The sequence below is a fragment of the Python bivittatus genome, unplaced genomic scaffold (genome assembly GCF_059951505.1).
Source record: "Python bivittatus isolate LINGU-HERP-01145 unplaced genomic scaffold, Pbiv_v1 ctg000670_np1212, whole genome shotgun sequence".
NCBI lineage: Eukaryota > Metazoa > Chordata > Lepidosauria > Squamata > Pythonidae > Python > Python bivittatus.
Window position 1 is genome coordinate 10,576,743 of NW_028277094.1, and position 25,902 is coordinate 10,602,644.

The 25,902-nt window shown below is 42.5% G+C and overlaps 3 protein-coding genes across 7 annotated transcripts in view; 1 reads left to right on the forward strand and 2 right to left on the reverse strand.

Annotated features, from left to right (window-relative positions):
• MCF2 (MCF.2 cell line derived transforming sequence) overlaps positions 1-3,952 on the forward strand; it is a 40,688-nt gene extending 36,736 nt beyond the window's left edge. For all 5 annotated transcript variants that reach the window (XM_088151593.1, XM_088151590.1, XM_088151591.1 and 2 more), the window contains one exon: positions 1,983-3,952. In XM_088151593.1, the coding sequence (XP_088007719.1) occupies positions 1,983-2,023 (41 nt within the window). In that variant the 3' untranslated portion in view covers positions 2,024-3,952. The remainder of the gene's footprint in view (positions 1-1,982) is intronic.
• Positions 3,953-4,531: 579 nt separating this feature from the next.
• On the reverse strand, positions 4,532-16,190 carry LOC103058462 (coagulation factor IX). Its single transcript, XM_007430289.3, has 8 exons — positions 16,015-16,190; positions 12,223-12,386; positions 11,297-11,321; positions 10,168-10,281; positions 9,174-9,302; positions 7,968-8,182; positions 5,396-5,510; positions 4,532-5,088 (listed from the first exon to the last, which is right to left on the reverse strand). Exons 1-8 carry the CDS (start codon positions 16,079-16,081, stop codon positions 4,544-4,546), a joined length of 1,374 nt encoding a protein of 457 aa, XP_007430351.2. The 5' UTR covers positions 16,082-16,190; the 3' UTR covers positions 4,532-4,543.
• Positions 16,191-17,317: 1,127 nt separating this feature from the next.
• Positions 17,318-24,913, reverse strand: LOC112540883 (coagulation factor IX-like). Its single transcript, XM_025167969.2, has 7 exons — positions 24,795-24,913; positions 23,558-23,721; positions 22,110-22,134; positions 20,445-20,570; positions 19,900-20,096; positions 19,204-19,318; positions 17,318-18,410 (listed from the first exon to the last, which is right to left on the reverse strand). Exons 1-7 carry the CDS (start codon positions 24,859-24,861, stop codon positions 17,851-17,853), a joined length of 1,254 nt encoding a protein of 417 aa, XP_025023737.1. The 5' UTR covers positions 24,862-24,913; the 3' UTR covers positions 17,318-17,850.
• Between the last annotated feature and the right edge of the window lie 989 nt (positions 24,914-25,902).

Genomic DNA, 25,902 nt, shown 5'->3' on the forward strand with positions numbered 1-25,902 from the left:
TTAGCACTTAGCAATAGTATTAAACCCTCCTCCTCCTCCGCCTCCTCCTCTCTAATATACTCTCCCCTCTTCCTCCCTCCTCCTCTTTCTTCCTTGTCCTCTTCCTTCTCTCATGGGTTTATTTGGAGGACAACAAATGAACTGACCATGACTTGAAAAAAAAAACCACCTACTTGAATGAGAGGACGTAACGTCCGGTCTAGGCAAGCCATATCTGCGACTTGCCGCTGGGTAACAGATGTGCCTATGAGAATCGTTCCCTTCTGCCAGTTGTGAATGCATGGGTTATGTGTTTGGTCTGTAAGTGATGAGGAACAGAAGCATGCTTGCTTGTTCAGACTGAAAATGAAGATGGTTTGCTAAGATTCTGTGCAGAGAACCCGAGTTTGCATTTTTTTTTTTAAAAAAAAGGTTGCATTTTATCACCTGCATTGCTGTCATGGCCATAGACATTCCTAAAGTTGCGTCAGTTTTTCACGAGCGGAAATAAATGCGATTCTAAGAATAGCGGGTGATAGAAACCGAGCCTTGGATGTTATGGAAAGAGACCGGCTCTCCCATTCTATGGGAATGCTTATGTGACATTCATGATTACTTGCTCTAAATATTTTAAGCCGTTTCTATATCTTTAAGAGGATTTATTTGATTTATTCAATTTTTCACAGTGTTGCAATCGCTTACAACTCTTGATGGTGTACAAAAGATTTCCATTTGCTTCAGTTTGTGCTCCATGTTAGCTACCATAGGATTTTCATGTTCCTATTTTCTCTTCTTCATTGATACTGAGATTTGACTGAAAATAGTATTCAGACCATGAATAGCAGGAATAAGATACTCCCTTTGTCATTCCCCTAGCTGGGGAATTCTGGGAGTTGAAGTCCACACATCTTAAAGTGGCCAAGGTTGAGAAACACTGTCCTAAAAAAGCACCTGAATTTGCCAAATCTTGCCTACCATCTTCTGTTTCTCCACCTCAAATGTTTTATCAAATCATTGATGGGACTATATCAGGCTATGCTTGGGGGCCACGTTGTCAAATGTTGGTATGGAGCACCCCAGACTGAAGTGATCTAGGGAAATATTACTTCAGTGGGAGAAAACTTCCTTTGAGAATAATGAATGGGTTTGTACGCCTTTTCCAAGCAGATGCTAAAGAAGTCAAGGAAGTCCAGTGGTTGTGCAGATCCAGGCTAATAGGCTACAGTCTAATTATCTTGTCTCCTGATACATATCTGGTATGTAAAACAGACCAATCAAAAATGAGCTCCTTTGAAATGTCTTCAAATCAGACCAATTATAAATTCACCAGGACGAAGAAACAACCAGAAACTGGCTTTTCAGAACTGACATGGTCCAATTAGAGATTAACTCAGTTACAGCTCAGTCAGTTCGTGCTTGGTGAGCTGCCAAGAAGGGTGCTGCAGAGCACATCACTTCGCCTCTGAAAATGCCAGCCATGTGGCTGGCAAAATGTCAGGATACCACATAATTAGACCATGGCCTATTAGCCCTGAAGCTAATCACCATTGGATTCACACTGGCCATGAAAGCCTGCATCAATATAAATCAAGCAAGCTTTCTCATTTACATTTGGGTTGAAGAGAGGAGGATCTGAGCATCAACTTTTTGCAGGCTTGCTTGATAAAATGTTGCAGGTGCTGGGAGGGAGGGACACTGTGGCCCGAAAAATTGATCGGTAGCTTTGCAAAGCACTCAATTGCACTTTCTATGCACTTTAAAGATTTTCAGTTGCCAGCTCATGTGCAAATAGCCTTAATTTGGGTCCTGCCTGCCGTCTGCTAAAGAGGCAGGTAAAGATTTCCTTTTTGGTGGCTTTTGACAACCACAAAGTGATCGTGTTTATGATTCATTCCCTTAGCTAGGGATCTGGGGGTGGAAGAGAACGACCTAGCACCAAGGAGCCATGCGCTCTTGGGATCTGTGCCTTCTGACATTTAATGCTGCTCTCCATTGCTTTTTAGACGCTGCCCAGGATAGGATGAGGAAATTAAGCTCCCCCTGAATTTAACGAATTAAGGCCAAGCCCTTTGGGAATACTCCAGTGGAGGCCTGAAATGGTAACAAGGGACGGAGAGGGCCATTAGACTTACTCTGTCCTCCATCATCCTAAGCAGGTGACAGCACTTGGCTGGTCTGGTCTCAGCAGCTAAGCAGGATCAGGCCTGGTTAGTACTTGGATGGGAGAACATCAGGGCTCTAGGCTAGATGGGAAGTTGGACAACTTTCCAGAAGAAGACAATGGCAAACATCTTATGTGCTATTGTTGAGGAAACTCTATGGACGTATCCCTGTAGTCATCAGGAATTGACCTCGACTCGAAGGAAACTATCTTTTCATCATCGAAACACCACACCCTCACCAGCTTTCATTGTGACCATCATTGGGAGCCATTCTTTCCTCTTCTTTTTCATTTTCCTTTCCTCCCACCTGTGGAAAACCACCATTTTGTTTTGACCTAAGGATGCGACCTCATCTTCCTCTCCATGGCATCTCCTTTGAGAAGGCATTTGATTATTTCCATGGCTTTGGGGAGAGTTGAAGGGTGTGCTTTCTCCTTTTCCAACCACCCTTTGTTGGGATTGGCTGGTCTTGATTAGAGTCAGCTGGGTCTCAACTAAACAGTTGCCCTAATAAGCCAACTTCAGTAGGTTTTGCAGGAACCTTGAGATCAGTGAAATGTCATTTTCTTTTTGCTGTCAAGAGTCTAAGAAAGACTCCGACATACATGGGCTGTGTCTCAGGACTTCGTCAATTGCAGCTCGAGTTTGTAGGCATTTCACTATGGATTCCTCTATATTGGCCGGGGGTCTAGCAAAGTTTGCACGGTACTTTTTAGGGGGATGGGGGGAACATATGTGCCATAACTGAGTTCCACATCCATTTGCACTAAATGTGTTAAGGTTGTCCTTGTTAGTAGTGAGACTATATGCTTCAGGGCCCTTTATGTAAGAATGAATTTGTATCTGGGCAAGGATAGAATGTCCTCTGCTTTTTAAGTGAGTTTCCATAATTTATTTTCTGGTGCGTCTTCATTATTTTTTTTATTTTTCTTTGTAGACTCAGGTAATTTGGTGTCTACAGATAACGGTTACAAATTTAACTTCCCAACGCATTCCTAAACACAGGGTAATTATTGTGACCAGGCTATGCACAACAGCTCAGGGCAGTGAATGGGGTGCATCAACGCAAAAGGATCTCTCTCAGTACAAGTTGCCATTGATCTGTGTTCCTCTACGTGTCACATTTGGTCTGGGGAGGGAAGGGCTCTAATTTTGTTCCTGAACCCCAGATTCCACATGGTCCTCTGAGAATATTGTTGTGCATTTTTTTCTGTGCTTCTTGCAATCTCCACGTGTACACACCTTCCCAGTTTGCTGAAGGTCACGCTGCTTCTGGAATTCCTTGAGAGAATTCCTAAACAGGCCATTTTCACATCCTTTCGCTTGTATATGGAATACATTGAAATCACTGCACTACAAGTGTAAAATGAGGATGAGTTCATTACAGTGGGAAGGCCTGCTTACCTGAAGGGAGGTTATTTTTAAAAGTTTTCATCCTCATGTGTACAGCACAGTCCAATCTTTTTAACTTTTGTCTACCTGGTTCTAAATTGTACATGCTTCGATTTACCTACACAGCAAGTCCGAATCTAAAGTTTTAGGCTGCGGTCCGACCCCTCCGTAGGAATTACTTCTCAGTAGATGCGAATAGGATTGCACTTCTAAACTTTGAAAACTTTGCACAAACTGTTGACAGCCTCTCAAAATGGGCTGATGTAAAATGTAGATGTTATCCTGAGATGTCTTGGCAGTGGGAGATCTCGTCCCTGTCCAATTCTTTGAAGTATTCTGTAAATGCCGTTGTAAGAATGAGCTAAATCTATATTTAAAAAGAATTATGAGCCTTGTTAAATAAATATATCTGAAGACTTTTCATTTTGTTCAGAGAGTTTTGTGCTGCTTGCATTCGGAAGAAAGGGGCGTCCTTTTCTCATGTTGCCGTTCATTTCTGGTTTTATTATGCCCTATTGCAAAGCATAATAATCGCACCGAGAGCTAATTTGACGTTGTAATGCATCTGCCTGTTAATTTCCCCGTGCGCTTTTCAATACTGTGTTTAGCTCTGTTAGCAACTTTGTGAAACACACATTTAATAATAAATGATAGGGAACTTATGGAAAACCACCCTCCCTTGGTTCTTGAGTTTCAAACTTAGTGATCCAAACTAAATATTTTACCCACTGGGCTGTTATGCCTTTAATTTCCTTTGCTCATACAAATCGCATTTCCCTGATCATTTTTTTCCTCTTTTTTTAAAAAAATGTGATAGTCAGGATTCTGGCACTGAGCAAGGGGCTGGACGAATTGATCTTCAAAGTCCTTTCCTATATACACTCGTTCGATGATTTTAATTCTCTAAAAGTATTTGTGTGAAGTAGTTACAGTTCCATGTGGATCCCCTGTTCCACAACTGAATGATTCTTAAGAAAGGAAGCAGAACTCTGTTTGGACTTGGGATTAATTTATTTAGGTCTTGTGGTCTCCCTTATCCACTTAATGTACCTGGAAACTCTGGTGTAGATTCCATACTTATCCTTCTTAGCACAATCTTCCCCCCAACTGGTGATCCCGGTCAGAAACCATGTGTGCTCAATGTCCGTGGTATATGGGCCACCACTGTCACCTTGGCAAGTATCCTTGGCTTCATCAGAATAACCTGCGCAGAACATATTCGCCAAGATGGGATAACTGCTGCTCTTCAGACAGGTTGGTCGGTCAATAAACCGGATTTGCAGCACCTGTAGGATGCTCGCCTGCCTGCCTTGGTAAGCCAGTCTCCCCCATCCACTCACAGTGCCCAATCCATACTTAAGGAGGCTGTTGGTGAACTCTTTGTCTCCAATGCAAATTGGGATGACATAATGGTTGAACTCCAAAGGTGCGTCCAACTCAAGGAGGGCGATGTCATTGTGGTACTTGTTAGTTATATTGTATATGGGGTGAGGGATTGCCCTAACCACGTTGCGATATTGTTCAGTATTGTCCTCAACATTCACATTGTGTTCACCTGGATAGGAAGAGGAGAAGGAGAAGAAGAAGAATTACTACTACTACTACTACTACTACTACTACTACTACTGACCAGGGACTTAGGAGGACTCTGTATTCTCACCCCAAACCTTGCAAGATACCAAAATTCTTGAAGGAGAGTTCTTTCTCTTGTTCGTTGATGCTCAATTATGTCGGCCACTTCTGCCCGTTTCTTCCTCCCCCACTGCCTCTTGGATTTTGTCATAAACAAAATCACTGCAACACTAAGTAAAAATATAGCCAGGAAAAGGGTACTTCCAACAGAGGAGTAGTTAACTGCTTACCCGCTACAATTCTTCGTGGCTGAAATTCAAGGCAATGAGCTGCCGTGACGATCCACTTTTCATTGACGATCGTGCCTCCACAGAATCCTCTACCTTCTGAGTTGAGCAAATAAACCTGGGAACAGAAAGTAAACATAGCAAATCAAGGACTGTTTGTAAGAACAGAGGAACTCAATGATAAGTCCCATTTTGACAGGGAAAGCCAAAATCTTGGTGATGAAATGCGTGTGACCTCATGCTTCTCCAGCACGTGGGCTTCCCGAAAGCTTCTGGTGGAACATGATGGGTGACAAACAGCCAGAACTGTGCTTGCTGATGGCCTGATCCTTTAGGGATCTGGAATTTTGGCCAGCGCAAGTGAATATCTTGGCAGGTGACAGCACCTGACTACCCTTGTCTGGGTTTGGAAGCTAAGCAGGGTCAGGCCTGGTTCCTTGGATGAAAAGCCACCAGAAAGTCCAGGGGCTGTAGGCTAGACCTGGGAAGTTGAAAAAGTGTCTCAGAAGAAGGCAGTGGCAAACCACTTCCATATTGTTGCAGTGACATGAATGTGTCCATGAAGTCATCAGAAGTTGGCTTTGAAGTTGAATTTGAAGGAGTTGAGTTTGAAGCTGGCTTTACTACAAGTGAATGTTGACTGTTGAGTATTCTGTGAGGGCCTCCAAACTGTTCTGTAGCCTTGTAGATAAATAGCTTTATTTCTGGCCATTCACAGAATATCCTGGGTTTATCAGCATTTCAGTGTTGCCAACAGTAACCAGGTTTTGGATAGACCTTATCAGGTTAATATGAAAGTCAAGGCAATGTTATTACAACATCACAATCAGGGGGGATTTGTAAAATACAATAAAATAGCTCAGATGAACAGATGAATCTGTTGCAGAAAGAACAAAACTAACATAACCAATTCCCAATCCATCAGAATATGCTGTATTATATTACTATGGGTAATATTCTTGGAAGCCAGTCTCAGTTCCTTTAAACCAGTAATGAGAACAGTTGCCTCTAGATGGCAGCAAAGTGAAGTTAACTGGGCAAAGAATAATTTTTGTCATTAACTCTCAGCAAAGTCCTGATACAATTTCCATTGGACTTTGGGGTTATAAAGGCAGAACATGCTTCAATTCAATTTTTCTGCCGCATCTTGAATTGTGTTATTGTGAGAAAAATGACCCAGTTGCATTAATCCACTTATTCATGAACTGGTTTAAAGAATGCTAGGATCCTGCTTTGCCAAAGCATTTCTCTGTGTCGCCATTGGTCAAGCCAGCCCCTGATGTGCATTTGCCCAGCAGAAGCGATGAAGCCACTGGATGGCTGAAGAGTGATGAAATAAAGTAATTGAAACGTTCAACCTGGCCAGTTTCAGGCAGCTGGTTGAAAATTCCCAGGAAGAATCGAGAAGGGAGGGTGAAGATGTTGACCGGAATCTTCAAATCCTTTGCTCTCTCTTTCCAACTGCAGTGAATTCAAACCTCACTCTTGGCTTTATTGATTAGAGCCATTTTTCAAAAAAAGATGAAACCGATTGACAACAAAAATATGAGATTTATAACCACATGGGAATCTTCTGGAAAGGCAACTGAAATGCTGAGCCACTCATACAAAAAGGTGGGTGCGTGCACTCCTAGCTTGCACAAGATTTGCTGAAAAGTATGTACTGTTTCTATTTCCCCACATGGACGTATCACACGTACACGGCTGTACAAAGAGCAATTTTGGCACTATACGGGGTGGCAGTGGTTACAATCCCCCAGATCTTTCTTTGAACCCTAATTAAGCAAAACTGTATTTCTCAAAGCATGGGAAGAAATCATGCCATTTTATTTTGCATTGATCAGACTCCAAGTGAAGTCTGTTGTCCAATTCTTGGCCCCAGCAGATGGCTTTATCAAACTACAGGTAATCTTCGTTTGAGAGTCAGATTGGTATAGTGGTTAAGGTATTAGGCTAGAAACTGGGAGGCCATGAGTTCTAGTCCTGCCTTAGGCACAAAGCCAGCTGGGTGACCTTGGGCCAGTCCCTCTCTCTCAGCCCTAGGAAGGAGACAAGGAAGGGCAAACCACTTCCAAAAAACCTTGCCAAGAAAACTGCAGGGACTAGTCCAGGCAGTTGCCAGGAGTCAAGACTGACTCGAAGACAGGAAAAAAAAAAGTCCTTGTTTAGTGACTGCTTCGACCGTTTACAGTTACGATGGTGATGAAACAGTAACTTTACAACCAATCCTTGCATTTACAACCTTCACGGGACTGTAAAGCAAAAGAGAGCTGAAGTCAGATTGTAAGCCCAGTTGTGGTTTCACTTACCAATGTCTTCACTTAACGACAGAGTTTCTGGTCCCAATTGTGGTCGCTAAGTGAGGACAACCTGTAAAGTTTAGCATCAATTCTCTGCAACTTCCCTGATGGAGAGCAGGCAACCCTGGAGCAATTGTGGACAAGACCAAAGTCCTACCTGTGGAGTCCTTGAGGTTCTCTGAGCCTGGTTGTTTTAGAAAACAACCAAGCTCAGAGAACCCCAAGGACTCCACAGTTCAACCCTGAGCTACATATATACTCTTCTAATGTCCTACCTGCCATGGAACCTCTCCTTTCTTGCTTTCCATCCCGCCAACCACTCGAGTCCGATGTCCAGTCTGAAAGGAAACCTGAGTGCTGTTGTAGCCTTCCTCCCAGTCATCAGTGGTTGCATTCAAGATGATCCAATGATCAAATGTGTTTGATGGATGTGAGCGAGTGTATTTAGTCAGGGCTTCTGGAGCTTGGATCTTTCCACAGGGAAAGGGCACTAAGGAAGATACCAAAGTGGGGAGGGGGAAAAAAACACACCTGGAAAGCTGGATTCTTGAAAATCTTAGTGTCAACCAAAGATAGAGCAAGATCTACCCTTAGATTCTGAGAGGATTGGCAGTAGGTTAGTAACAGGTTCTATCATGAGTCTTAAGAGTTCAACAAGAGCAAGTAAGAAAGGAAAGAGCTACTCAAATCCTCAACACTTGCTTATCTTCCATCCTCCTCCCCTGAACATTAGGTTTAAGGTCAGTTGGTTGCCTTTGACCAACTGTTGGTTTCTCAGCCAACCTGTATTAGAGCAATTGGTGTCAGGCGTGGATCCCTGATTGTTTGGAACTCAGATGTAAATACACCTCTGACTGATCCTAAAAGGACATTCTTGCTCCTGGCTCAGAGTAGTGGGTGTCAGATTAAATAAGTATATCTCCCAGTCCACAAAGTCTGAGCTGCAGAACAGAGAGGTTCTATATTGCTTTATCCCCACGCCCCCCCACCCCCCACCCCCAACTGAGTATGGCCCTGGTTCTCTTCTCTGGATCTTTAACTACATTGGTGCAAATAGAGAGTTTTGTAAGCACTGGGGGAGTGGGGGAGGAGGATGCTTTAAACAAGGTGGCTTTTCTTATCAAGTCCCAGTCATGCACCCCAGTCATGAACATGCACTTGCAAAACTTAATGAGGATGGAACCACAAGAACTTTGGATGTTTCCATTCAACCATTGTGTCTCAACCTCAGCACCTTGAAGATGTGCGGACTCCAACTCCCAGAATTCCCCAGCTAGCGTGCTGGCTGGGGAATTCTGGGAGTTGAAGTCCACACATCTTAAAGATGCTGAGGTTGAAAAACACTGCATTAGACCACCCTAGAAATATCTGGTTGGCCATGGTGAGAAACAAAATGTTGGATTACAAAGGCCTTTAGCCCGATCCAGCATGATGATATTCTTATGAGTAATTTTTGCATTGCTTTCCAACATTTACCATACCTGCTGGCTCACAGGTTTTCAGGTCTTCATTCAGCTTGTATCCTGCAGCACAAGAGCAAACGGCTTTCCCTGCTTCATTATCCTTGCAAAACTGTTTGCACCCTCCATTCTTTGAACTGCAGGTAGCATCTAATTGAGGGAATGGGGGGAAAAAATCAGATATTCCTCTTAAGGACTTTGGACACATGATGCAAAGACCCAGCTCTCTAGAGAAGGCTCTAATGCTGGGAAAGGTGGAAGGAGAAGAAGAGGACGACCACCAGCAAGGTGGATGGACTCAGTTACAGTGGCAATGGGGACATCATTGGGAGACCTCAAGGACCAGGTTGGGGGCAGATTATCATGGAGAAAATCTATCTAGGTGGTCACTAAGAGTCAACAATGACTTGATGGCACATGATCAATCAATCAAAGCTTAAAATCTGAGAACAGAACTTGAAAGGTCAGGATGGAGGCAGTGAAAAAAGACTTAATCTAAAGCACCCAATGATGCTTATCCCCTGACTCTAGGGAGTCGGTGTCTGAGAGAGAAAACATGAGTATATTAGGGTTTGCATGAACCCTGATATATGTATGTGGAGTGTGTGTGTGTTTACAGCAGAGACGCACAACATGTAGCACTCCAGATGTTGCTAAATTACAACTTCTAAGATGGCCACTAGTGAAAGAATGGGAGTTGTAGTTCAGCAACATATAGAGATACACACAAACATACTGAATGACATTCAGTATCCCTAAAATATGCAGGAGTCAAAAGGTGAAGTCTTCTTCAAATTGGGTTCAACTCCTGGTAGCAACAGAGAAGTAGCCTATCCTTGTCTTCTGTGATTTCCCCCCCTTTCTCTGACTTCCCAGTCCTGAGATATCCTAGTGATCTCCCATCTAGGTACTAATTTTAGGACCCCAGCTAATGCTGCTCCTTGCTGAAACTGAAAAGAAAAAATTCCATTATGTCATAACAAAAGAAAAGATTAATGTCTCCCCATTAATGTACCTAATTCACAGTTCTTTCCTTCGTAACCACCTGGACACCAACAGGTGTAGTCATTTCTGTCATCCTTGCAACGCCCTCCATTCTTACAAGGGTTGGACTCACATTGATCTCCATCTTTGGAAAGAAGAATGAACAATTAACACAGGTTGCTCCATAGGCTGACTGGCTTTATTCTTATTTTATTCATCATTTTTCAGGGTTCACGTACTTTAGTCCATAAGAGAAGAAGGACCAGGAGGGATCTGAAGAGAGTCATGGGCTTTCCCAGGACCCACAATGCTTCCTGTTAGAATTCTCACATTTGAAATTCAACATGGACCTTCCTAAAGGTCAGCTCCAGCCCTACCATTAGTGAAAGTGAGATGATAATCTCTGATGGTAGATGCTACAAGGTAACACCATAATGTGGGGGAGAAAGCTGGGCCTCCCACAGTCTTCCTAAATCCCCAAAGCTATCCTATTCCCCTTCAGATGTGGGAAAGAAAGCTGTCCCACTGTTGAAGCTTGTTTCATCAGCCAGTCTGCTTTTGTGAATGGAATAGAAGGGAAGGGGTGAGGTGAGGTGGGCTTATCTCCCTGAATGAAAAACTTTGGATCCATTGCTTAAGTTGGTTTGTTTATGATTTATATAGCCACCCACCTCACAGGTTGCACTGAATCAAGTTCAAACTCCAGACAAATCGCATCTACACCTGTCTTTGGTGACAGTTCATAGCGCTTACAAGAACCTTTCCATTATCTCTTCAATCCCCTCATCCCTCTTACTCTGTTTTCTTCTTCTTCCTCTAATCCTGTCTCACCAAGCGTAATCCTCTTCTCTAGTCATCCTATCATCCACTTCCATCACATGCCCAAAGGTTCCTTGGGATGTGACAGGATGTATCTCATGTAACCCGAGACACATCCTATCATGGATCTTCTCTCCCTTGACAGCATTTTAACTGCACTTGTATTTTGCAAACTCAGTTCTGGTCAGGATGAAGAGATATTTGGACTAGAAACTGCAGGAATATGGGGATCCCAAATATTTGCCACTGTGTAAACCCTGCCTTAACACAAATATTTTTATTTTGAACAATGAGCTCCATCACACCATTAAAGTGGGAGGGGGGAAAAAGAGATCACTTACCAAGATATATAGTCCAAAATGCCATCTGCAAAGAAAGCAGTAACATGGGATTCAGACAGAAAGGCTTTTAAATATATAAACAGTTTATTTTTAATAGATGAAGACAATGACTATATTTTTTATCTCTGTATTCCACAAGGATTCTTTGATAGCGCATAATTTTATTGTTGCCTCGTTCTTTGTTTTAACCACCCAGAGTTGTTATTTTGATGGGGGTGATGTACCAATATTGCAAATTAATCAATCAATACATTGATGATGCATTTGTAGAAAGAGTTACACTCAGGGTCCATTCAGAAGAGACACTGAGGGGCTTTCATCCTGAGCACAAGAAGTTACAATCGAGCCCGGTTCGTATCTAGTCAGAGGTAGAAAACTGGACAGCGTGTTCACCCAAAACCTCCAAGAATGCATTCTTTTTCCTACTAAACCCTTCCTTTAAAGAAAACAGTAAATAAAAGAAATCAAATAAATAAAAGAAATCAAATTGTCTTGATGCAAAGATGTACCTGTATAAATCAGGACCTGACCTAATGGGACATAGAAGCCCAAAACGCTACTGAAGAAAGATTTCCAACAACTTTGGCATCCTACTCAATTGCCATTTCCCATGTTTTCCACCCAAATCAGAAGCTTAATAAAGTTTGTTTTTTTTTTAAAAAAGCAAAAATACAGCTTATCTAAGGACAACGGTATTTGCTTAAAGGACCTCAGTCTGCGAAACTCAGTGCTAATCTGGGCTACTTTAGCAGAGAATTGTCTTAACTTTCCAGATGTTTGTTTGAGCTTGGAGCACATTCTAACTTCTAAATAAACACTACAACCCCCCCTGGATTTAACAGGATTCTTCTGAGGAAACATGAATAAGACTGCCTGAAAGGCTTCCCCCCTCATCAAAACTCCAGATTTCCCATCATGCGACTCACTGTTTTCTCATCATTTTCAAATATTTCTCTTGCTTCTTCATAACTGCACACTTCTTCCATGCATTCTCGCTCAAGGCTTCCTTGGAGCACTTCTTCAAGTCGCCCAGTGTTGAATCTCCTATATCGGTGCAAAACGGTACTTGCTTCTTCCTGATTTATAAAAACTTCAGGATGCCAAGGAAGAAGAAAGTGTGAGTGAGAGAGGAACCTATTTGGATCCACCAGAATTGGGACAGTCCAAAGTGTCTGACCCTTGTCTGGAGCTACTTTCAGAAGCCCTGAGCTCTTCTGAGATCGGGGTCAGGCTGTAACCCAACATCCAACTGTTCAGGTTTCATACCAGAGCAGTACACCCCAGCTTTTCAGACCATTAATCCACTATTCAGGAACAGGCTTTCTTGGCAGAAGGTTACAGACACAACTTAGCTCAGTCAGAATCTCACCATGCTGCAGAACAAAGTTTTACATCCCTTCATGATCCAGAGTCTAAGCTCTGTGCTACCTTCTCCCCCATTTCCAAGTGAAATGATAATCAGCAACTTGTTTGGTGGCCTTGTTAAGCATGTTTACATCCCTCCAGCCTGGAAAACACCACTGGCCACTTTTTGTGGATTCAGCCCTTCCATTACCACTGAACCCCTAGCATGAAGGCATATGTGTTCCTCCAACCTCACTTCACCACCAATTCAGGCAAACCTCAATTCTCACTTATATATTTTTGCTGCAGTATGTACGTATGTACGTATGTCTGTATGCATTTATTAGATTTTTATCCTGCCTTTATTTATTAATTTATTTTTAATAAACAACTCAAGGCGGCAAACATGCCTAATACTCCTTCCTCCTCCAATTTCCCCTGCAACAACAACCCTGTGAGGTGAGTTGGGCTGAGAGAGAGAGGGACTGGCCCAAAGTCACCCAACCAGCTTTCATGCCTCAGGTGGGACTAGAACTCACCATCTCCTGGTTTCTAGGCCAGCCCCTTCACCATGACACCAAACTGGCTCTCATATATTACAAATATGTCACAAGGACTTGATACTAGCCTTGTTGTTGATGTTCAGTCATTAAGTTGTGTCCGACTCTTTGTGACCCCATGAACCACATCGCGCCAGGCCTTCCTGTCCTTCACTGCCTCCCTGAGTTTGCTCAGTTTCATGCTCATTGCTTCAGTGATGCTATCTAACCATCTCATCCTCTGCCGTCCTCTTCTCCTTTTGCCTTCAATCTTTCCCAGCATTAGGGTCTTCTCCAAAGAGATCTCTCTTCGCAGATACTAGCCTACCTTAAGGCTTTTTTCAGGATGACAGACCCTGTATCTACACCTGAAATAAAGGATGGTGAAGACCCAACTGCATAAAACCAGACTGCCGATGGGCTATGTCCTTCTGAAGCATTTCTCTGCATAAAAATCCCCCAGAGCAGACAACTACTCCATCATGGGGAAAGAGAGATTCTAGCTAAGCCCTCTGGATTTGTATTGGCCCTTAGAGTATTTGCAGAAGTTTGCAGTACTGGGGAGTAAATAAGAACTGCACGTCATCTGCAAGCTCTTTCTGCTGTATTTGTTAGAAGGATGCCGCATTTTGTATGAGAAGCGCTTTGTATGCTCTGCAGAAAGCTAAGTGTCCCTTCCCCACAATAAGATGAGCGTGATCTTGCCCCAGATAAGGTACAACAATCGGAGCAGCCAGAGGCGGAACGTTCCAAATGAAAAACGTGGTCCCGGAAAACACTGACATTTGATGGGGTCAGGCTTTTTGTTACCTGGTCATAAAAGCATCTTAAAATTAACAAAAGAGAACATTCAGCATAGCTGAAACCAAATGGGATAACATTCAAGCCTGTTTACTATCTTTGCCTAGTTCATCCCAAGAGTAGATGTTAAATGTCAATTAGATGAATCAAATGGTCCACTGATGCCGAAGCAAACATTTGGAACGTGATCTCCCAGCTGTGTTAAATATCCATCTGAGTTCATACTTCAGTACTTCAATAATGATATGCTTTTCATTGTTACAGGCCTGTGCTAGCTCTAAAGAGATCCTTAGAGCTAACCATTTTCCTTTGTGTTGTACTTCTTTTAAGCAACTAATCTAAACCATTTTTTACAGCATAGATTGAAAAGCCATTGATGTTCTGAAAAAAAATTTTTTTTTCTGTATAAGAAAGCTGACTTATCCTGTTTGGCCCAACCCGGCCCAACCACTTACATTTTCTTTAGAAATTCTATTTTATAAAAACAGAGGCTAGTGATCACAACACTTGCTTGGAATTGCAGGTATCTATGGAGGAGAGCTCGTTCTGTGTTTTGTGCACGTAGCAAACTTTGCTGTAAGAGTTGTTTATTTCCCTTTCTGTGTGCTGTTGGATATATTTGTGGCACACCACCTTTGGCCAGAATTGGACAACTTCACATGAATGGTCAGGAGAAGGATTCCATGTCCTAGGACAGGAACCTGGAAAGCTGTCATACACCAGTTCAGGCCCAGTCCATCACGTTCAGAACTCAAATCAATCGTAGCAGGGAACATGGCCAACAGGGAATCAGAAACACTTACAAAGTCTTTCTTCCAGATTAGCCAGCCCTGAAGTGTGTTAGATGAACAAATTCTGAGCCAACTCCTGCTACAAACCAGCATACCTTGTTATTCCAGTGTTCCTCCCCTGGCTGGGATGAAGAAATATGAGCTGGGAGATGAAGGGGTGGCATACAGGTGCATGAGTTGAAAAAAAAAATGTACAAAACTGGAAGAGGAAGTGCATGAAAATATGTTTTACCTGACCCAGAAGCATGGGGAGTGGGGGGAGAAGAGAGGAAATAAACCTGCTTTGCCCCCAGTCAGAATTTCCCAGTTTGCAATACTGTCCCTGACTTGCTAAAGCCAGGTTTTTGATTGGTGGGATTGAATTTAGCAGAAGACTTGAATTAATTTTATTGTTTGGCATCCATTTTAGCCACCCACCCATTATATTATGCTTAAAGCACACGTGCCTTCCAGAAGACTAGGTAACAAACATTGTCTTTGCAGGATTATCACACATGATACCCCCTTTTTCTGCAAAGGGACAGAACAATTTTGAGTTACCTTGGAGGGCTGGCAAAAATCTCAGTCTGTTTGAACATCATCTATATGTATGAAGATAATAGTAATGGAACTACAGTATCTACATTTCACAGCTTTTGAAAACATTTAGGAACTCAAGAAGTGATGTATTAAAACTGAGGTCTATATACCACTATCTTTGCATTACACCTTCTTGGAGTTGTTGCTGTTGTTTGAATACAAGCACAGTTGCATAATCAGAGCTACGTCCAAAAGTCTGGATTTCTAAATTGATTTTTAGAAAGCAGCAACTACTTCTATCAGGGAAGATTTAAAAAAAAAAAAAAACTGCTTCTCCAGAGAGTGACTATGTCAATCTTTGATCAAAGTATTTATCTGTTGGTTTAGAAATACTTTAAAAAAAAAAAAAAAAGAACTTGGGTTTGCTTACAAAACTGGCAGATAGCACATTTTGGTTTTATAACTTCTACAAAAGCTGGAGCCTTCCTTCCTTCCTTCCTTCCTTCCTTCCTTCCTTCCTTCCTTCCTTCCTTCCTTCAGATTATGGGTTATGGGTGAATAAGTGCACCTTTCTCTGTCCCTCACTTACAGGCACCTTGCTTTGAACTATTGATTATCAAACTATTGTTGAGTTATTACTGAATTATTGAACTTATCATAACTTCTGCTCTTAACCCAAGCCAAAAAGAAACCCAGATGTTTGTTAGCTGTAAAATGGACTGACCTGCACATTCGGCGAGGAAGAGAGAGCTCAGCAGACCGAGGGCAGGGACGAAGAAGCGGTTTGCCATTTTCTTTAAACTTCACAACAATGTTGCTGATGCTCAGTGATAGGGAACCGCTGGGTCAATAGTTCCAAAGTGCAAGTACATATTTGTTCTTTTTAGGTCTCAGTGGTTATCTTTCTATGGAAGGTCGCTGGACGGACATCTGCAGGAGGTCTAGAAATGGCAGCCCCCTTTTGAAATGTACGGCTGATTTCCACCTGGTTGTGCAAAAATGTACACTAGAATTCCCAGGATTGTGTCCGCACAAGATCCTTCCTCCGATCAGTCACAAACAGATCCTTCAGCTTTGGTTCTTGGCCGTAAAAATCACCTAAAGAAAAACTTTCAAAAACCTAGCAGCTGCATTCACTCAATACATTAACCCTAGTTAATTTTAACCTCAATGAGGTTTTCCGTCAGGCCATGTTTTGGTGAACCCAGGCCATTCATGGTTCAGAGTCCAAGCCTAGAAAACAGTGCAGTAACCACAGAAAGTGTGGTGTGTGAATGCAGCCGCATTGGAAATTCTAGAAATTGGGCCCCAAACACACCCCGGGTTGGAGAAGGTTGTGATCAAATATTAAGCAGCATCCTTGAGGCATCATTAAAGGATCAAAATTATCAATAATTTATTATTCTGTTTTGAACTTAATTCACGGTTCCACTGCTGGGTCTTTTTTTTTTTATGTAAAGATTTCTTTTAATGCTTTTCTTGTTGCTCAACTTCAAAAAAAATAGTAGTTGATAGACGCTCCCTGAAACATTTGTCAGTTTTAATATTGGCATGTTTAATATTATCCCTTGAAACTCTTTTAGACTTGGGATGTTTTTATTAAGCAAATCTATGTGTGTTTACTCAGAAGAAAGTCTCACTCTGCTGAATGAGCTTCTTCCTAGAAAACACAGCTAAGATTTCAGCATTAACCTTTTGCATTCCTCCAAGTTCAGAATCTGATGGATTTTTCTTTATGAAACTAGACTCGGCAAATCAGTAGGTCCACCCTTTGGTTTTCAGAACTTTGCTCACATCCCTGTTGTCGACTTTAAGGAGCTGTGAGATGATATAGAGTCAAGTTAAGGAACCTGTGGCCCTCCAGATGTTCTTGGACTACAGCTCCCAGCATCCCTTGCCAGGATTCAGGTTGGCCAAAGCTGCTGGAAGTTGTATCAGGCTCTGAAGGGTCACAGTTCCTGGATGGTGACTCCAAACTGCATCTTTCTAAATAAATTAATAAATAAAAAGGATCTAGGCTGTCAACGTCCTTGCAAGCATATATGAAATCTTTATTTTAAAATGATTTGACATTATTAAAACAATAAGAACATTTCCTTTGGTGCTTTTTTATGTTGCAATTTCTGTTTTCATTATATTTCATAATAATACAGGTACCGATTGCATTTCAACACATTTCTCATGCTAATTTTCCACCATCTTTTTTCAATCCTGTGTTTTACCTTCATAGTAATCCAGTGAGGTAAATAAGAAGTGCTTAGAAAACTGATACTGTTGTGAGTTTTGGATGGACTCATAATGACGGGACTAAAAATTGGTCTCAATTCTCCAAGCCGAAGGCTATTCCCACTGGGCTCTGCTACCTCTACTTTTTAATAGGCTTCCAGCTCATCGCTGTGCAAATCGGGTCCTATTTCAGTGCCCATGATTCCCCTCTGCCCCCCCCCCAATGAAGCACAATCAATTGTGTGTGTACTTTAATTAGATGAAAGTGAGAAAGAAATTAGGAATCAGAGCTCTCTCCTCCCTCACATGATCAGTGGGGACTTGATAGACGTTGTTATGTACCTTCCTTATGTTGCTCCCCTATCACACCTTCTATCCACTCAATATTATTTGCTATTGAAGTGAAGATATCATATGGCTTGTCCCCAGTACACTGCACTCCACAAGTGGCGATGCCTGTTAGAAACCAAGTGTTGTTAACGGCTGTGACAAATGGGGCTCCGCTGTTTCCGTAATAGACCCTCTTAACAAAGTTAGGGTGGCCTGCACAGAACGTATTAAGCCAAAGATGGTCCTCGGTATTCTGCAGACATTGTTCCTGGTCAACATATTGGATGTCTGCTTGTTGAAGGATATTTGCTGTCTTCTGTAAATAGTCAAGCTTCCACCAGCCACTCACGCTGCTTGTTCCGTGTTCCAGGAGGTGTTCAGTGAGTGCCTTGTTCCCAACGCAAATTGGGATGATGTATTTGCTCAGGGTCAACGGCCTATCTAGCTCCAGAAGAGCAATGTCATTTTCATACTTGCTAGCATTGTTGTAGTTAGGATGCTGGACCGCCCTCCGTATTCGTCGGAGCTGTTCAGAGTGTTCGAAAGAGTTGGTGTCATATTCTCCTGATTCAGTAGAATAACAACAAAACACATTAGACGTGTTTTAAGACTGACCAAGCTGCATCACATCTAGGAGACTTCTCTTGCGCCCACAGCTGGGGTCTACAACTCAGTGAGGTGGTTGAACATCAAAAGAGAAATCTAGGGCTAAATAAGTGGCAAGTGAAGGAGCAAGGTTTGGAACACTTTTTTTGGGGGGGGGAAGGAGAAAGCAGCAGGACCTGTGGTCAGATGACATGGTTGACCCTGTTAAGCTGAACCCTAGGATAAAGGTTTAGCCCTGTGCTCCAGCAGCACATAATCACAGATGATCTGCTCAAACTGGGAGTGGACATCTTTGATTGCCTCCCATCACCTCCAAGGAGAACGTGAAGTTCTCCCTTTCAGTTTTAAAAATTCATGGAGGCCCAATCACATTCAGATCAAACCCATCATAGACGGGGTGGGGGGGGAGAGAGAGAGGCTTACCACCTGCACCCATTTCTCTCCCCACTGTTTTTGGGGGAGGGTCAAGAGTGAAAAGTAAAAGCAACAGAAGGATTGCATTCCAAAAGCAGCCCAGATGTTGCAGTGCTGTTCTAGGACTTCTGCTCTGGATCAGCAGCCCCAAGAGCCATTAATCTTACATTAAGCCTCTCATTCAAATTTATACAACGTGGCTGTTGTTAATTATTTCTGCTACAATAAACTTCCTCCAACCCTCATTGGGTTTGGGTAGAGTCACACTGAACCAATATTCTCTACCACTTTGCTTCAGGCAGCAACTCCAGTTCTCTCTAGATGATTGTCTGCTTACCTGCCACAATGGTGTGAGGTTTATACTCAAGACAATGTGCTGCTGTGATGGCCCATTTATCACTAATCAGCACCCCTTCGCAGAATCCTTTCCGCTCAAAGCTGAACATATAAACCTGGGAGCAGATAAATTGTGCCAGATTGTGGGGAATGGACAAAGCCAGGGGAGAGAATTTTTAGATGTCTAATCCCCCCATGGCAATGTACTTTGGGGCAAGAAATACTACTGTTAAACAAATCATAAATTGCAGCAATTGTAAATAGAATCAGAATCCCCAAAAGGCAAGTTAAGAAAAAGTATGACAGCCCCAATGGCTGAACATTTCCCTCCCCTTAATACTTGTATTTTTCCTAGGTTAAATCTCAACCTGTTTACCCTCATCCCTTCCAAGCACTTTCTAGTTCAGTGTTTCTCAGACTTGGCAACTTTGAGGTAGGTAGACTTCAACTCCCAGAATTCTGGGAGTTGAAGTCTACCTGTCTTAAAGTTGCCAAGTTTAAGAAACACTGCTCTAGTTCCTCGTCCAAGAGTAAAGATGTTTCTCTTGGGTTCTTAAAGGAAAACAAGAGGTAGACCCAAGTTTTGCCTACATACCACTGGAATTTCAACCCAGACAACTGATCATTTCGATGGATTCTCCACAAGACCTCAAGGAAGGCAGAGCATGTGATGGAACCACTAATTTAATTTTCTTACCTGCCATGGAACCTGTCCTTTCCTGCTATTAAAATGGCGCCAGTCTCGATTAGGAATTGTTTTTGCGAGGGTCATCTGAGCAGTGTTTATCTGTGCTTGGTGGCCTTCGGTACTGTTGATGCAGCTCAGGTTCTGTGAAGGACTGACTCTGGGTTTTATGGGCTCTGGTAATGTAACCCTTCCACAAGAAAAGGGCCCTGGAAGGAGAAGATGGGACCACTCTTCCATCAGAAAGCAATTAACCTGCCACAATCTAAGTCCAACACAAGCTTAGAACAGAGTTGGGGTTGATAATCACCTGATTTTTATGGGAATGGTGCCACACAGCACCCTTCCTCTGAGGACTAGGTGGTGGCCAGGCAGGATAATGTTTGCAGATGCTTGGTCACTGCTGTATCCAATCAGAGGACTTGGCTTGGTGGGTCAAACCATCTTAGCAATACATGTAATTGCCAAATCAGTTATCATAGAACCGCAGCCTCAACGCATCAGGAGCAATGGAGATTCTCAATTTGAAGATGAATAACTGCCCCGAGGTCTTTTACCTGATGGTTCACAGGACTTCTGGTCTTCTAGAAGCTTGTATCCCTCAGCGCAGGAACAAGCTGCCTGTCCTGATGGGTCATTTCTACAAAGCTGTTCGCAACCTCCATTGCTTGTTGAGCAAGTACCTTTAATGATGAGAGGGAAAAAATAAGAATAAGCTTATTGGGATGATATGGAGACAAGGAAGTTGCCTATCAGATAATCAGGTTTGAATCTGCTTCACAAAGGGACTTTCCCCCTGATGAAAACCTTCCTCACAAGACCTACAAGGTGGAAGGCTGGAGGTCTCCCACCTCTGCTCCCAGAAGCCCTCTGAATCTTTGTACCCTGCTCCTGACTCCTGTTTTATGGTAGAGCTTAGTAGTTCTTCCTGCCACCAATCATCCAGACACCTGATGTCATCCCCTAATTCTGGGACATAAACACAACCTGGAATTTTACCTGGTTTTATTTAGTGGATGTGCATGATACAGTGAATCTCAGGAATGAATTTGGGAATCTAGGATTCCCACCTTCAGAGCATTCCCACCTTCAGAGCCATCACACTGGGGGTATGATGAGAGGAAAACACCAGCCTCCTTGTGAGCAAGCCACAGCTCCAGACTATAAGTGCCTGCAGACTCAGTGCTCATTAAGTTTCAAGGCTGCTCTGAGGAACAAGCAGGTGTAAGGGGTTGAAGAAGAAGGCTGAGGGCAGATGTCAGAGGACTACAAAGAGAAGCTTGCTGGCTTATCCTTCTCAGGCCTGTATAAACCAACTCCTCCACCCTTCTATGCAGCTTGGCTGGGACTCAGTTTCTTGTCCAGGCAGAGAAGAGAGCTGCTGCCTTGTATTGGAAAGCCTTACTGCAGTGTTGTCCAAACTTGGCCACTTTAAGATGAGTGGACTACAACTCCCAGAATTCCCCAGCCAGCCATGCTGGCTGGGGAATTCTGGGAGTTGAAGTCCACTCATCTTAAAGTGGCCAAGTTTGGACAACACTGCCTTACTGAGAGCCAAGGAAGGGGGCAGAGACTACTCAAGTATGCTCACAGCTGAAGCTGGAAGACTTATTAAAACTGTTGGTGCAAAAGCAGGAGAACAAGCCTCAACCTGCTGCTTCCACACCCATTGACTTCCTTGCTTAGATATTTTATTTTAAGAGTTACGCTGAGTTCGTGGTTTGGACTGCTGAGGCTCCAAAGCACCTGTTTTTGTTGTCAGCTGCTGCCAATTGCTCAAGGGACTGGGGAGAATAAATGTCTTCAAGCAGGTTTTTTAGATCTTGGAAGAAGTGTTTGCTTTCTGTTGCTCACTAGGTAGCTCCCCACCTATCTGCCTTCGAGGGCCTTTAGCATGGGTGACTTTTTTGTTGTTGTTTTTTGGGGGGGGAAGACCATGGTTCTTATCCTCCCAGAGCATGTGGGATGTGGCAGGAGGCACATCAAGCAATGTTGCAAGGAACATTCCCACTCTATTCTTTTGGTGAAGTTTTTGGCTTTGAGGGTCCATTGTGGGTCTATGATACACAGCTGAATGGTCTCTTCTTTTCAAGCTACCCCAAACTGGCCAGCTAAAAAAGTAAGGTGCTCCATGAGGGCAGGGGAGGAGAAGACAACGGTCCTCTATGCATTGAGACCTAGAATGCTAGATATGTGCTGATGTTTTCTGAAGGATCTCTTACCAAAATATGTCTTCCAAAATGCCGCCTGCAAAAAAAAACAACAACAATTACAACACTGCATTCAAAGAGAAGTAGGTTTATATTAAAATTCAGACCCAGAGTTTATTTGTGGAAATGATTCCATTCTCTGTCAGGTACGCCCTGCCCTAATCATGTCCCTAAATGAGGCAACTCATATACAGACCCTCTCCTTTGAGAAGGTCCTCCTGGTCATAGAGTGTCTCCTTTGATTTAAAACATAGGTAAAGCTTCTAGATCAGTGTTTCTCAACCTCAGCAGCTTTAAGCCATTTGGACTTCAACTCCCAGAATTCCCCAGCCAGCCAGGCTGGCTGGGGAATTCTGGGAGTTGAAGTCCAAATGGCTTAAAGTTGCTGAGGTTGAGAAACACTGTTCTAGACTTTATTGCTGTATATATGTATTTAGAAGAATAAATAAAAATTGAAGACATTCAAGAAATACTGAATAAGGTTTCTGCATATTGATTGGGGCGGGTCACAAAGGTCACACTGTACCTATTCTGCAAGCTATGCCTTGACGAATTGCATAGATTTCCCAGTGCAATTTATTCACAGGGCTAGTGTTGAATTAGAAAGCCCTGTATAGTTTGGCTCCCTTCTACTCCAACTCAAATCAGTTCACCCAAGGAGATGCTACTGGAAGAAGCTGCTTATGGCACCCCCACCAAGGTGTCCAGGGTGGGGGTCAGAAAAGTCAGGATGGTGGCTATGTAACAACCTTCCTGTAGAAGATAGTCTTGCCTCTCAATGGTGGCCTTTGGAAGATTGTGAAGACCATGGAGGGGACTTTTTGGAGAATGACTCAATGCCATCAGCATGCCAGATTTGATTAGCTAGTCTATTGGTACATTATTTTTTCTCTTTATTTCTCTTATTATCAGTTTTTGTTGTATTTTATATTGCTGCACACCACTGTGAGTTGACTGTGATCCAGTAGCACATAAATTGGATATATAAATACATTTCCAAGACTTTTAGAGTCCCATGCACTCCTTCCAATTCCCCATGCCTAGCAAAAAAAAAAAAAGGCTTTAACGAAAACAGGTAAAAAATAATCCAGAATGAATTATGAAAAAAAGGCAAGAATATCTGCATGTAACAGATTAGCAGTGGACAGTCCTATCAACTTTTGATTTTGACTAATAAGCGATGGCATGCTTTAAAACTATTCCCATAACATTTTATGAAAACAGTTTGGGGATGATCAATTTTTTCTGAAATACAACCATAGTTTTTTATTTTTATCTGCCAGCAGTGCATGATCTGAAACTACCAAATTGTTTGGTTAGTATCAATTTTGTTAGTTGTCCAACCATTACTGGTAAGCCAGCTTTCACTTCTGTCCACAATTCCTGCCAGAAGAATCTTGAAGAAGAAAGAAGACCATCTAATGGACAGAGATTAAGCTCTCCTGATTCTTGTAAATCACCGTTTGAACGTCGTCTTCAAAGACTTCTCGAGCTTCTTCATAATTGCATCTTTCTTCCATGCACTCTCGTTCAAGATTCCCTTGACGAAACTCTTCCAAACCTCCAGAATTGTACCTTCTATATCGGTGCAAGATAGAACTTGCCTTTTCCTGATTAAGAAAAACTTCAGCATGAAAAGTAATGAGAGGTCATAGACACAGATGTTCTCCAGGCAAATATTGCCCCCGCCCCCCCAAAAAATTAGGTTTTCCAATTTTGCTTCATGACTGTCATTATATATATATTCTTTAATATATTCCTTTATCCAAAAAAACAATACACACTCTTATGCTAGCTTAGAATGGAATTCCAAAAAAATTAACTAGCATTACAACGAACATTCTTATTTATTCTAACGTTCACACGAAGACTGCATATCTGCCTTCATCTAGACAGGGAACATCTTCAAACTGTACCATTTTCTTGCAGATCTCACTGGTCAATATCAAAAATCCAAACTATGAAATACACTTGGTGAAATCAAAGGCAGATCTGCAATTTTTCATCACCTTCCCCAGTAAGATAATTTTCCAATTTGGACTAGTGATTTTTACCGCTCGTCTCCAGTAGAAGAGATCCCCATAGGGGCTCAGGAACGCTTATCAATAGCAATAGTTTTTGAACGTAGCATAACCTAAAACGAACAAAAGACATTCCTAGAAATTTATGAGGGCTATAATTTAGCCCTTTTGAACTACATTCTCACCAAATATAATACCAATGGATTGGGGATGCCTTTTAGCGTAGCGTCCCTATAAATGTTCCAAGTTATATTTGAAATATACATTTGGGGCTAACTTCCATTATTATAAACGTTATTCTAATTTTTTAAATTGACATTTGTGCAGCAGTATGCTTTAAGAATCTGTTTCCTTTTCCGCTTGTATTTCTCAAATCTGCACTCTGTGGGATGGATGGATGCTAAGGTCACATAAATCAAATGAGAGGTAGCAAAGCTTTATGGTTGTAGACCTGATTTATACACAGTGACATACGTGCAAATCCCATTAAGTAACTATGTATGGGATCGCAGTTGTGATGAATGAGAGTTGGTTTGTATAGCCAGCATCTCTGCTATCTTTCGAAGCTTTAAGTTAAACTTTTTTCATGTGGCTTGTAAATGATTATTCCTTAATGGGTGACAGATATAGGCTTTCATCTCCAACCGAAAGAAACTTAGCTGAAAAAGGAACCAACCTGCACACTCAGAGAGAAGAAGACACCCCAACAGTCCGAGAACAAGGGCAAAGCAGTGGTGTGCCATTTTCTTCCAGCTTCAGAACAGCTTTGCTAATGTGACATGAATGGGCACCTCTGGATCACTCATTCCAAAGTGCAAGTACATATTTGTTTTGGGCTTAACACAGAGGTCATCTTTTCACTCAAGGTCCTTGAGTGGCCATTCCCAGAAGCATCACGTCAGCCTGAACAAGGTGCATTAGTGCCTGTGGGGCATCACATTGCTCAAAGTGATTAGGCTTTACTTACCCAGCCCTGTCCATGAAGAATATATACTGGTCCATGACTCCACCTTTTCATAAGCATGCTGATGGACCCCATCTCTTGTATATTCTGCTATTGACCATGGGGTATGAGGATGATGGGAGCTGAAGCCCAAAACTTCTGAAAGGCAATGGCTTCCCTTATATATCGCAATTGAAACCCTGTCCTAAATCGCTGCTACATTCTCAAGTCCCACAAAGCTGGCCAAGACAAAGGGAGCAAGAATGAATGCTTTTCAAGAGTAAATACAGAATTGCAAGAGGAATTTCCAATCCTCGTTTACAGTGTGTTTATTCAGATGGAGTACCTCTGAATGATTTGAAATGCTTCTTCCCAGGTTTTTGGTCACCTGGACTGGGTTGTCATCTATGAGACCAGCTGCCAAGGGACTTGCCTGCTCTCTCTTGATTGTTCATATCTACACTCTTCCTGTAGAAAGACGACCTTGATGGAAGCAGGCAAGAGCCATTGCTAGGCAAAAGGGACCGAAACATACTTTCAGTTCAGAGCAATAAGATAATGTTCAGAAGTGGCTCAGGCAGACCCCTCCCTAACTCACTGAGTATAAGAAGGGGGAGGAGGTCCAGCACAGTCAGACTTGTAAGATTCTGTCTTTATAGCCAATCTCAATCTACAGTAGTTTTAACCTTCCTGTGGAGTTCCTGGTCTGGTCTACCTGGTGGGGCTGACATGTCTTTTTCCCACCTTCCCCCAATCTCTCATATACATGTCAACCCTTCAAGGTAAACCAGGTCAGGAAACCAAGACCAGAAAAAATACTAGACTTGACTTTACTGATAGA